Source organism: Homalodisca vitripennis, chromosome X (genome assembly GCF_021130785.1).
Source record: "Homalodisca vitripennis isolate AUS2020 chromosome X, UT_GWSS_2.1, whole genome shotgun sequence".
Classification (NCBI taxonomy): domain Eukaryota; kingdom Metazoa; phylum Arthropoda; class Insecta; order Hemiptera; family Cicadellidae; genus Homalodisca; species Homalodisca vitripennis.
In genome coordinates, this window is record NC_060215.1 from 86787527 (window position 1) to 86802123 (window position 14597).

Consider the following 14597-nt stretch of genomic DNA (forward strand, 5'->3'; position numbering starts at 1 on the left):
TTATGTTATAATTAACTTTTGGTATGTTACTTGTATACATTTTTGTCAAAAATTTTTCATGGTACGATAATAGCTACCCATCGTGTATCTTACGGCTGCAAAACTGTACCCACCTGAACATTAAGGTAAGTGATAAGTTACTGAAATTATGCTGATTAATACGTTAATCCTGTCAACGATGCCTGTCCGCTGCGCACTGCTTGCTCTTTTAGAAAAAAAATTAACTCGAGCTTGCAAAAGTCGAATCCCAGATCACGTGATGCCTTAACGCAATAATGTCCGAAAGGCATCAATATAATACAATAATATACTTTCCCCCCAGTTCATATGCACCTGTGATAATAATATAATACTTGGCTATAAATGCCCAACCCATGAAAAAAAGTCCATTTTCCATGGTCACGCTAATGTAAATAAATACCAAAATTTTAAACATTTTCTGCCACACATTTTATACCCAGAAAGTTAAACAAAATTTTGTGACATGAGTTAATTGGTATTCCAACATCATCAGTGATTTCTCCGATCGCAATTCGGCAATCATTCTTAACCATTTCTTCCACTTATTCATCGATTGTTGATTTGCTGGAGTTTCCAGAGTGTTCATCATCTTCAATGTCTCACGGCCATCTTTGAAACGTTCATGCCACTTGTAAATTTTTGTTTTACTCATAGCAGACTCACCATTGGTCTGTGTTAACATTTCCCACACTTTATTTCATTTATTGAACAAAATTTGATACATATTCTTTGATCTATTTTTTAACAAACGGAAATTACTGAGTTCATAAAACACTTATAACCTTAGCAGCTGCCACTGAAAAATTAAACAATGAATACAGTTGGAACTTTTATTATATTGGGAGCATGAGTACCAACATATTTAAAAAATCTTGACAATTGAACTCTCCAAACTCGTGAAACCTAAAACTTCCCGTTACTTTATGGACAACCTCATACTCAGTATTAACTATGTACATAGAATGACAATCAGTTTGGCAAATCTCTTTATTGTGTTGTTATTTTACTTCCCAAAATATCAAGGTAAATGATGCCACAATATCCTTAAAACATCCAGTTTATTTTGTTAACCTTTTCTAATATTACAGTTAAACTTGTCATATCCGGCCTAATGTGGCAGCGATGTAAGCTGGATACTTTTAAAGCTGGATATGGCATTGTGTGAAGAATGTAAGTTATTGATAGCAATTGCAATAATGATGTTATGGTGTACTATTCAAGGCACTAAGTAATTATGAAAACATTAAATACTTCGATGTTACTGTTTTCCATAAAATTCTATAAGTATATGATAAAAAAGTTTATTGTATTTTCAATTATACAATTAAGCTAATAAACTGGATATTTAAAATTGTTGTAGTTATGTATGTAAGTAAAATATAATTCAAATTCGCAATGTATTAATATTTATTTTAGACAAAATAAAACATTCAGTAATGTATAATGTTTACAATACAGATATAGACTGATGTCCCAGTGCATATTCTAACTCAACAGCACTAATATCATAGTTCTCAAGAGTCATAATTTTTCTAAATTAGTATGCGAAGATGTTGTAAGGGTAATAGCTCCCATGACCCTTTTTCACCCTTCTCCTAACCCACCACACTGTCCAACATATGGTATTCCTTGATCGCAAACCATACAATTTCAAAACATTTTATCGTTTGTCACCAAGTCATCGGATCAATATCCAACGACTAATGAGGTACCCGTTAGGGCGGATGTATATATATATATATATACAGGTTTTCACATAGTAGTAAATTAACTAGAAAACTAAGTAAATTTTTAATTTCTTAACTTTTTTAAAGTACATCCATTAAAAACCTTTCTATCCAAAAATTAAAATCATATTCTTTATTAGCTAACTATTTCCATCATCAGTAAACAACTATTTGTACTATAACACACATATTGAATACACCAATATAGAAATATATATGAAAAATCTTTGACCATTACTTGTAATTTATAAAATATAGCAAATACAATATTATGTAAACAAAGTAATGATAAAAGTAAATATAATGACTATTTTCAAATTTTATTGCAGATTCTAGCAGTGGAAAGAAAACATTAGAAAAAGACACCAAAGAGGCAGATAAAGAAAATGATAGTCCTAAGACACAGAGTGAGGAAACAACTGGATCTAATTCAAACTTGGTGGGGCAGTCGCAAATCAGCAGTAAGATGAAAATGGCAGGGGGAACAGTGCCAGGGACTCCAGAAAGTGCAGGAGGGGTGCGCAAGGGTTGTGGACCCTTGTATCGCATGTATCCCCATGTGTCCCCCCAATTGTCCACCCCTCGCTCTACAGATGTAGAGCGAGACACCCCGAAATGGAGGTTCTTTGTTAAACGAGTATCTCAGAACTACACAATACTTACATTTGTACCTGCGTCCTACCGTGATTGTAAAACACTTATGCTTGGTGCTAATCCCAAAGCTTGTACTCTACTCTCTGAATCAATGAGTAACATAATTAAAGAGGATTGTTTGCACGCAGAACAAACTGAAGAGGAAAAGAAAGTTGTGCTTGAGTCAACACTGAATCCTGAAGCTAAACCTTTTCAGCCAGGTGTTGTTAAGAAAGACAGTAATCTCTCAGTTTTAAATTGTTCATCACCGTTATCGAACAGAGGCTGGGTTTTGGATAACTTAGACTCTGTCTCAAATGTCTTTGAGCCTGCACCTTCTGTATCAGATTTTCAAAACAATTCCAGTTGGGAACTAAACAAAGGCAATCTAGATCCCAGTTCACCTTTCCGATTGAGGGCTAGGTCCTGGGAACCCATGAAACCACAATCTGTACTTAAGACTAAGAAACATGCCTCTCATAGAATACGTACTCGCTCAGTTGGGTCTAAAGGAAAATGGATGGAAAGTAAATTAAGGAAGAAATTACTGTATGATTCTGACACAATCTCGATGTTGTCGTCGAATGCTCCAACTTCAAAACCAGTTTTTGGATCAATCAATGTTCCAGTGTATGTGTATGGATGTTCATCAGAAAACCTGATGGATGCAGTGATTCTCAAATCGGAATATGAGAAAACTTTTAAAGATCTGTTTTGGAAGAGAACAGTCAAGCTGGACATTCAAGGAAAACTTGAGTCAGATGACCTTTTTGAGGATGATTATAAATTTTATGTTCAAGATGCTTATGATGACTCAGGAATGAATCAAGGTAATTTGTGTGTATCATTGTATTATCATTACTTAAGTTTAATTTATTTGATTTATTTTTTGCATTGACCCTTCTAGTGCCAGAGCTGATTATTTTGTAAAAGAATAATGTTTTACTGATAGGTAACCTGCAGCACTGTAAGGATAAATTTTTATTTTTAAAAATTAGTACAACATTAACTAGTCTGAATTTGTAAACTAAGATACTGTATTATATTTTGAAGTTAGTAGTTGTGATATTTTTGTATATCTATATCAGTATCTTCTTGAAGTAAATTTTCCTCATTAGAAAAAGCTATTCTTCTTTTTATTTGATTTGCAAGTAAATAATAGTTGTTAAAATATGGAATCATTAGTAATTATGGAAAATGACAATACCGTACTTTTTATATAGTATGAATTATCACAATTATTGTGTTTCTTAAATTTACAATATTCTCTTTTGGTCAGAATTCGAATTGAGGCAGCATGCTAAGGCTGTCACACAAGTATTCAACAAATCCTTTGGTGTGTCACTATTCAAGTCGTTGCACATGGGATATAACATCCATTCGCTCAATGTACAGACTGCAATGGAGGAATGTGAAGAAGCGTTAGTTGAGATCAGCATCACAGACTACATCCAGGTTTGTTAGAAATACTCTATAATTATATTTTTATTCAGTCATTGCTGTTATATCTCAGTAATACTAATTAATGATAATAATATTTTTTATTTATCATAAGGATTTATATGAATTATTGGCAACACTACAGCCAAGAACCAAGTAAACTTAACAAAACATTAAACAAATGTTTGTTTCATAAAATTCACTAAGATAAAATGTATTAATATTAGTTTTAAATATAACATATAATATAATATACAAGAAAATAAATGCAACTTAGGAGATTAGGAAAAATTCAATTAGGAAAGCAAGCTAATAATGTAATTGTATAAGCAATATTTTATTTTGAGTCTTTCAACAGCCTTAGTATCTCCTGACAATATTTCTCCAATGTTTATTAATTTGAAAATTGCTTGGCAGTCATTCCACTTGCTAAGGCAACCTCCACTGTATATGAAGAGTCAATATACATTTTTTATTTAATGATATAGCTTTTTATTGGATAATTAAAATGTAAAGCACCTTAATATCAGCCTCAGAAAAATTATGATGCTCTTAATAACAATTTATCATCATCACAAAATCTCTATAAGTACATAACAGAACTTACATGGAACTGTGTACACATATTCATCTTACATCTTAGGTGCTTACTAAGAAACTGTTTTGAAAATGTGTGTAATATAATCACGGAAATTTGATTATATGATTGTAATGGACTGCCGTATATGTAATTACAGTAGAACTCCGATTATCCGAATTAATTGGGGATCAGGCCGATTCGGATATGCAAAAATTCGGATAGTTGGATTTAGCATGGAAATTATGCAAAAAAGGAGTATTTTACATTAAATAAACAAAAGTGCATTGAAAACGTTGTTATTTTAATACTATAGAGTACAGTAATAAACATGAGCAATAAAAATGCAGTACAGCAATACAGATTAACGAAAAGTACTAGTACATAAACTAAATGACAAATGAAAAATTAAGTGATGAAATGTGCAATAGGCCACATACAGTACATATTTGTCCTGTGTAGTTTTTCACTTGAACATTTCCAATAAAGTACATTGCCTTGAGGTTGTAGCTCGTTTCCGTGCAGCAAGGTCCCGCAGGCGCTTGACGGCAAGAAGTTGTACAGCTTCACATTCTGGTTGCCGCTCCATCCACTTTAAGGCGTTTTTAAAACAAATGAAGGCTTCTCCGTGTGTTGGCACATTTTCCTCTTCAGTTTCATCACCGCTCTCATCACTGTCAATGATATCACTTTGCTGTTCGTCCATTACACTTTCTGCTATTTCATTGTCTGTCATTATCTGAAACCCAGGATCAGCGTTATCAGATTGCAACCACTCTTCCATATCTTCAGCATCGACTTCTGAACAACCTGCGATGTTATTGGCAAGTTTTACAAATTCTGCCACAGTCAGTTCAAGTTCTTCATCATCAGCTAGCTCATCTGTTATTTGTTGTAACCTCTGTTTTTCTAGTTCCAGCAGTTCTTTTGTTGATGTACCATTTATTCTGTTCCAAGCTCGTTTTAGTGTAACGCTTTTAACCATATTCCAGGAATCCGCAATCATGTAACAGCAGTCTTTCAAGTTAATTTTTTTGTATGAATCCAAAACTCTCTCTTCATTGTTTTCTTCAGCCAGGAGCAGTTTACGTAGCAGTTGACGTCTGTAGTGTCGTTTTGTACACTCAATAACCCCCTGATCCATGGGTTGTAATAGACTTGTGACATTAGGCGGCAAAAAGAGGCATTTAAATTGGCCCTCGTCCCGATCATAACATTCAATGGGTGGATGAGTTGGAGCATTGTCAATGATGAGCAACACTTTCCCCGTTTTTCCAGTTTCTTTTTTAAATTTTTTTACTTCAGGGATGAAAGTTTTATTGTACCATTCCCAAAATATATCACTCGCCATCCATGCACTTTTTTGGTTGGTGTAAGCCACTGGTAAATGGTTTACATTTTTAAAAGCTCTTGGCTTTTTTGGTTTACCTATCATTAGTAAAGGCAGCCGATGGGTACCTGTAGAGTTAGCACAAACAAGGATTGTTACTCGTTCCTTGCTTACTTTATGCCCTGGAGCACTTTGTTCTCTTTTGGATGCCAAAGTCTTCCTCGGTAGGGCCTTCCAGTTTAACCCGGATTCGTCGGCATTGTAAACAAGTTCGGGATCATAGTGTTTAGTCTCTTGTTTAAATGTTTCCACAAACTTAATGGCAGCTTCACGGTCGGCAGAAAGTTTTTCTCCTGCTACGTCTAATTCTCGAATGCCATGCCTAGATTTAAAATTCCGAAGCCACCCCTGGCTTGCCTTAAAATCAGTCACACCCATTTTTTCGCTAAACATTCGAGCTTTTTCACATAAAATTTGTCCGGAAATAGGTTGCCCACTTGACCGTTGTTGAAGAAACCACGTAAAAACAGCGTTCTCAATAGGTTCACTTTTAGCGTGCTTCATCACTTTTCTAGATGAACATCCATCTTCACTTTCCAATGCACTCACGAAGCTTAAAATTTTTGCTTTGTTAGTTTTAATGTCACATATAGTCGCAGCCCCTACGCCAAACCGATCTGCTAGTTGCTTCCTGCGACGCCTTTATTTAACTGATTAATAATTTCCACTTTATCGCTGAGAGAAAGTACAACTCGTTTACGTTTTGCACTCATCGTTAATGATTTTATAATATCAGGCTATGCAACACTACACACATCAACGCAACTCTCAAGGTACAACGCAACTCGACTGCTAAATACACACGCGAACGGAACTGGCATACAGCTCAAGCGCACTGACCGGCGGGCGGCGAGACTGCAGTCAATGTGCAGGTGGAAGGGCGGGGTGTTCTAAATATAGCATGCGGGAGTCACGGTAACGGCACGTACGCCTGGCGCGCCGGGCTCCTGCCCCTGTCTACGTCATGGCACGTTTCGTCGGGCGGGCGCCGTCACTGTTATTTGACGACTTTCAAATTTTACATAATTTCACCGAATCGTGATTCGGATAATTGGGGATTCGGATAATAGGGGTTCGGATAATCGGAGTTCTACTGTAGATGCATTTCTGTGTGAGTATCACAAAAATATTTATATAAGTAGATAGTAATATACCGATTCTAGCATAATTTTGGAGCTAGAAATCAGTGTAAATTACTGTTCAAAATTTAGATATTGACATTACTGTAACTCCTGACCTGAAAATACACCTTATACAGGGAGTGCCTGGCTGTGGCAAGACAACCTTTATTCTAAATAACTATCTACCTGGTGACCTCATTTTGTTCCCTACAAGAGACTCAGCTCAGAATTTGAGGAAACGTTTCAACAGACTCGACCAAAAGCAGAATACAAACACAAGCAAGTACAATTTCAGAACATTGTATTCTTTTCTGATAAATTCTTCCTGTCATATCCAGCAAGGAAACAGCTACAAACGGGTCATTATCGACGAAGCACTAATGATGCATACAGGAGAAAATCTTGTTTGCAGCCAAACTCTCTGGAGCTCATGAAATCATACTGATTGGTGACACAAACCAAATCCCATATATAAACAGGTCGGAACACCTTGAAGAATAACCCATAGAATAACAGAGGTAGCAGAAACTATTAAAGAGCTAAATATTTCTCACAGATGTACTAGAAGTACCACAGCCTTCCTCTCCACATACTACACTCAAGGAATGTTGACAACTAGCTGCATTGAAAGTGACCTCAAATTTCAGATCTTTGACTCCTTAGACAAGCTTAGCCAAACCATTGACAAAAAGAAACACTTGCCTTGTATTCAAGCAATCTGAAAAGCGAGAAATGTGCAAGCGAGGATACACCGCATCTACCATTCATAAGTTTCAAGGCAGGCAAGCCGAAAACATTGTTGTGGTACGAACGACATCTAACCCAGAAAATATATAACTCCATTCCCCACTGTCTAGTTGCAATTTGTAGACGTGCAAAGTCTTTCCTGTACATAACACCAATAAGACAGTAGAAACCAGTGGTTACAGTAACATGCTTAAAATCGCAATTTCTACAGAGACAAATTGAAAGATTTGTAAGATGGTATAAGTTCCTTAATTTTTATTGTAATTATGAAGAAAAGTAGCTTGATAATGTATTTGTCTAATATAATTAATAAAATTGAAGTTTTTAAGTAGTATTGTTAAGTTTTTATGTCATGATGTCTATTATTTTCCTTATTTCATTTGTCAGTATTTTCAGACTAAGAGATAAACCATCTATCATTTGTTAGTTGGTCTTAAAAGTATTAATGTCTTTATTTTTGTGTGAACATTTTAGTTTATACTAATTACATTTGTATATTTTGCTGTGGTTTTCCCCTCAGTTCTGCTATACTTAAATAACTGTAATAAAATTATGACTTGGTTTACTCTGTTTTTCAGACAGTTTGCAAGCACCTGAAAGAGTTGAAAGACGAATTGGGCTCAGGTGACTCTGCGCTGAAGAGTGAAGTAGCTCTCTCAATGTTCAGCTCTCCTGCCCCATGCCAAGAGTATAGACATCTTCACAAACTCATCAAAAACAAGTTCCTCAACATAATAACAACTTGTTTCAAACCCATCTACACAAACCCAGACTATTACTTCTGTTCCCCTACTTGGGAAAGGGTATGTAATACATACAATATTACATCTTATTATGTATGACATATATGCATATTGTATGAAATACAGTATTCATACATGGTGGCCACCCGACCGGGAATAAGCTGGGAACAGATTTTCTGTCTTTAAGAATCTACGAAATCAAGAAATAATTTGACAGTTCCTTGAATCAAGAGTTGACTAATTCAAAATATTGTATTTTACGTGACGTGATTTGTAAAGTTGTGAATTAAGATCGACTACACAAGCTGTAAGACTGTGATGTCGCCAAATTCTTAACAGAGTCCCTGGACAGCCCGTGGTTACTACAGTTTGTGTGATTGACGATGTGTTTCTGAGTTCCACCTGACATATAATCCCAGATTGCCTCGACTAGTGTAGTGAAGTTTATCTTGGATATTTCTAACCCTATGTCACATTAAGCCCCTGTACACACAAAAATCCTTCAGATGATTAAATTCGGCTGACCTATTTTGGTCATGAACAGTTGCTCCTAACACATAATTCAATTAGTCATCAGATTACATAGGTTAAAACGAAGAAAGTGAGATTACGTTTTGATATCACGGTCACATCTAAACCTCAACCTCGAATACCTTTTGTGTATTTTTTACTTTGTAGTTGTGTTGTTATGATGGCGTGATTCTATTTTTGTATTATCTTAAAGCAAACACAAAATATTTAAGAGCCAGTAATTGATTATGTTAATTATGCTCGTATTCCATGGCAAGTGTGGATGATGCTGTCGGTACAGGTTTCTAGTTATTCTACAGATCGCGAATGAATGGCACGGCACTTTGGTAATTTTCATAGGAGATAACTTTGATATCGATTCTTCATATATTGTTTGCCAGTGTGATATATTCAGATTCACACTACTTCGCCTGATTGTAACTAGGGCTGCAAGGCATGATGAGAACCTGGAAAAGCGTGGATTATACGTATATTTTTTTCTCTAGGAAAACGGTATAAGGATTATACATTAATTTTTATAAGGTCCCTGAAATTTTTACTAGGGATAGATCAATTCCGATAATCAATACCACAGCTTATGTCACTAGATTCTGATACCAATAGAATTGTTTAAAATACGATTGGAAAATCACAATAGTCAAGTCAAAATCTTTTATTGCCATCCGACTATTTACATAGCATTGACAAAGATCCATTCAATATTATTTATCTATAAATATATTTGACATAAGAATTAAGCTATAGAGCACCTGCTTACATTGTAAACTATATTAAATATCAGATATGATAATTATGTATTAGATATGTTACTATAGTATCACTATTTTACAGATTGGACAGTTGGGCATAATACTCTTGAACACTGTAAAATTCTGAACGGACTAACCATTCTCTAAGCCTCCTCTGAAACAAAACCATATCCGACTCCGACCTAAGCTGTGGAGGAAGGGCACTAATAATTTTATTGTAGAGTAATAAGTATCTTTAAAAAATTTAGTGTTGTGCTTTGGTATAACTTAAGAACTGGAGTTTCAAAGACTATCTGTTAGTATTAGTAGGTTGGAATGTGTTCTTATGTTTCGAGTAAAGAGTTAGAGTGTTAAGAATGTAGATACTAAAAAATGTCAAAATATTATGGTTCGATAAAACTCCTCTACAGGAATAAGATTTTTTCATTCCAAAAATCAGTCTAAAACTGGGAATTCTAAAAAAGGTTTTGAGTAGCCACCCTGTCATAATTTTATTTCATTGAATCTCACAAACATAGTTTTAGCCTGGTAATAAAGGTTTATTTAATTAGAAAATGTAATTGACTGCTTAATTTATAAGATGTCATAAAAAAGTTTAAATTATTTGCTGAACTTATTAAATGATTTTTTTATTCAGGTGCAGGTGGATATCAACACAACTTTAGAAGACAGGAAAACTTTAGAAGTTAGTCACGATTATGATACAACTTTTCAGTCTGAGGTTGTTGAATTTCGCTCTGATCAAGGAAGTGCTGTTGGTAAGTTGCCTTTTCTTTTCACATATCCTTGTTATGTATTTACAGGTTCATGAACTTAGATATACATTAAAACCAACCGTGTGGTTAAACCGTATACTTGTGTGGTAATTTAACCCTTTAAGGACCAACCGTCTGATTTATCGCCGGCAGTGAACTATGCGAAAAGGACCAACCGTCTGTTTTATTGCCGGCAGTGAACTATGCGAAAAGGACCAACCGTCTGGTTTATCGCCGGCGGAATTTTCATATTTTTTAAGAGATATTTTAATATTCTATATATAATAAATATACTATTTTTCTATTCCCTGTATGTTTCTTACTATGATATCAAATTTTAAACGTCTTTGGAATCATCAGCTTGGAGAAAAAAAATATTTTACGGCCATGTTGCATCGTAATGTTGTCAGGGTACTTTGGGATTATACCGACCACACCCAGACATGAATCGTTATTTAACATTTTGCTTCTACTGATTACTAGACTAGCGTAGAACAATATTTCGTCAATATAAAACAGGAATTGTCTTATTGCAAACCCCTCCCCATCCTCAGACAGAGGTCAAAGTTGAGCGGTCTAGTAGATAACGTATATAGTCAATTTTCTAATTATCTCGAAACCAATGAGCTATTAGATAAACAACAACATGGCTTTAGGTCCAGTAAGTCTACTACAATGGCAGGAGTTGAGTTTATTGAATCAATAATTGAATCTGTTGATAGAGGGCAAAAAATAATTGGCATTTTTCTGGATTTGTCAAGGGCCTTCGATAGTGTTGAACACAGTAAGTTACTGAATGTACTTTATACTCTTGGAGTGAAAAGTACAGAATTGACATGGTTTAAATCATACCTGTCAGAAAGAAAACAATTTGTTGAAATTAATCATTATAAAGAAAATGCAAAAGTTAGATATAAGGAAAAATATGCTTCTCGTCTTTTAACTGTTCACTATGGTGTCCCCCAGGGGTCTATATTGGGCCCATTACTATTCCTATGCTATTTGAAAGGTCTACCTGGAGTAGTATGGGGCAATGATAATAAAGTTTGCCTTTATGCAGATGACACAAACATAATTGTAACTGCGGAAAGTGAAGAGCAAATAGAAATTTCCTCTCACATTGGCTTGTCGTTGGTAAAAGACTTTTTGGACAGTAAAAATCTCCTTTTGAATTCTAGTAAATCTAATTTTATTTCCTTCTCAACAAAGCAAGCTAAGAATAAATTACGGCCCACAGTATTTGTCGAAAATAAGATACTGGACCAAGTACAAGAAACTAAATTTCTAGGATTAGTTATAGATGAAAACTTAACGTGGGATGAGCATGTAAATCTTGTTATGCGCAAAACATCAAGTGGCCTTTATGCTCTAAGAAGAATGGCACTATCATGTAACATAGAAACATTAAAATCTATTTACTACGCCTTAATCCACTCCCACATTTCTTATGGTATTTGTATATATGGCAAAACAACAAAACAAAATATGGACAGAATCTTAATCCAACAAAAACGGGCCTTAAAGATTATGCTCCATTTGAAACAATCCGACTCTGTTAAACATATATTTTCAGAATTGAAGATTTTTACAGTGTATAGCTTATATATTTTTGAGACAATAAAATTCATACTTTTAAATAATAAAACTACAATAGGGAAAAATGTACATACATATAATACTAGATCACATCGACAAGTTGAACAACATAGATTGTGCTTTTTCGAAAAGAAAACTTCTTTTAAAGGAAACAAATTTTTTGACTGTTTACCGCAAAATATTAAAAAAGAGAAAAATCCGAACAAATTTCTTAAATCATTCAAAAATTTTTTAATAAAATCTGCATTTTACTCAGCTGAAGAGCTACTTACTCTAAGAAACCATTGAAATACATTGTGCTTTTTCCCTTTTCGTTTTATTCAAAAGAAAATCGTTAATGACTACTCTAATAGAACAGGTATGAAAGTTGAAAGAAGGTGAAAACACTTAATTTTAATATTTTTATTTGTAGGCTCAATGTTTGTATGATTGTTTGTAAAACCTGTATTTAGAACTAATGTTGTTCTGGCCCGAAGAAGGGGAAAACCCCTAAACTAATCTGCACAAACCTAGTTAAGAATGTGTAATTTTGTGTATAAAGAGGTTCTTGTTTTCTGTTTTGTCTCATTTGTTTTTATTGTTCATTGACATTGTAAATGTTTAAATTAAAACCAATTACTCTGTTGACACTATTTCTTGTACGATATGTACATTTTTATGAAATAAAGATGTTTGATTGATTGATTGATTGAACGTGATTGCAGAGTCTCGCCGCCCTTTCAGCTGATGCGTCGCTTTCTTGTACTTCCGTGTTTTACCTCTACATTTATACAAACGCAACAATGCAACAAAAACTAAACTCTTTATTGAAAAAAACACACAAAACTTGTTTTTATGTACCATGCAAAAAACTTAAATAATCATGTGATGATGCGCGGCCTGCCGTAATCGGGATTCTCGAGAAAGATAAGATAACAGCGACAACAATACCGATCACAATACCTGGAAATGCTTGTTGATTGATGGAATGTTAGTTCTGTTACTCAACTACATCGTTTTATAACGTTCTAAGTTCATTGAAAAAAGTTTAAGCGTTGGGGGCATATTACGGAATCTGACCCCATTAACAATAATTGATAATCGTTGTAATTTTGTAATTAAAGAGTTGTTTTTTCGTTCTATCATGTTTGTTTCTATAAATGTATATTTTTGTGTTGTTCATACTGGTGTGGTCGGTATAATCCCAAAGTACCGAATAATATCCTTATTAGCCTATAAGGTTTTGTATGTTAGGCTAATGCTGAAAAGTGTGTTTTAACCAGTGTTACAGAAAAATTTAATTCATTCACAAACTTTTTATTTTTTTATTCCAGGGCTTTCAAATTTTGTACACTTATAGAGAATTATATGTAGAACGAATAAATACCATTTCCCACAGGTAATTTATTCTTATTTTTGGTAGTTATTGAAGATCAAACTCAATTTTTAAAATTTTTTTTCTTTTTTTTTTTTAAACAGATAAATTAAATAGTTTTTTGGTATATAATGACTTAAATTTATTTTTTCACAATGAACAGTTTAATTATAAACATTTTAAGCCTAAAACCAAATCTGTACAGTAATTAGTTATGAAGATATGATTTTTCTCTCAAACGCTTGAAAAATCGCACATTTTTAATTAGCACAGTTCTTGGAGCATGGCCAGAAAAACGAAAAAATTTTTCTTTGCACATGTCAAATTTTGTTCTGGTCCTAAAAGGGTTAAGTAAACAAGTTAATTTGGCATCCAATGGCAATATCATCTAGTTTCGTGTTCTTGAAGCAAATTTAAATATCCACATGTTTCAATAGCAGTAGTATATGATACTGTTGTACTCGTACCTTGAATACTTTGTTGAAAGTTGAGTGTTGACAATGAATATATGAGAGGATAACAGGATTTCAGACATGCATGAATAACACACAACTTTGTCAAATATGACTTGGGCATGTTATTTTCATGGTCTTTTTGACTTTTTTTTGCGTACTTATGTCTCAAGTTTTGACATTTGTTTTGTATAAGGTGACAGATATCAGTTCTCAAACTGCCATATTTTTTTGTATACATTAATGGCACATGTCTAAAGACCAAAATCCTGGCACTTGCCATGGAGTTGCATAACCTGAAGTTTGATAAACCCACCTAAAAGCTTATTCAAAAATGTCTGAGCCATTTTTTTGACAGTGGTTTGTTACTACTTATACAAGTTCTGGAGGAGACGCCAAAAAAAGTATAACAATTTTTAAAATAGTAAAAAAAATTACGAGTTATGGTACTATATATTGAGCCATCTATATGACTCCTAACAGTGACCATAGATGAAGAAGACACAAACTGATAGACTATGTATGGAAAAAAAATTATTACAACTCATTCTCTTTTGCAGGGCTTTCTGCCCATTCTTCACTCCAATTAAAGCTTTTAGGTTAAGTGGTTAAGGGGAATACATAGTCCAAATCCTTAAAGATTTATTTCATTTTACATAATAGTAATAGATTGTAAACATATTTTAACAAGCAGCAGAGTAAGAGAGTGACTTGTTATAATAAGATTAGATATTACTAATAAAAACTGAGTAGTTCAAGAT

The 14597-nt window shown here is 34.0% G+C and overlaps 1 protein-coding gene across 3 annotated transcripts in view; it reads left to right on the plus strand.

Moving 5' to 3' along the window:
- The window catches only part of LOC124369311 (KICSTOR complex protein SZT2-like), a 295343-nt gene that overhangs the window by 141284 nt on the left and 139462 nt on the right, over positions 1 to 14597 (plus strand). For all 3 annotated transcript variants that reach the window (XM_046827256.1, XM_046827257.1, XM_046827258.1), the window contains exons 23-26: positions 2078 to 3211; positions 3661 to 3836; positions 8235 to 8459; positions 10317 to 10437. In XM_046827256.1, coding sequence (XP_046683212.1) covers positions 2078 to 3211; positions 3661 to 3836; positions 8235 to 8459; positions 10317 to 10437 — 1656 coding nt within the window. The remainder of the gene's footprint in view (positions 1 to 2077; positions 3212 to 3660; positions 3837 to 8234; positions 8460 to 10316; positions 10438 to 14597) is intronic.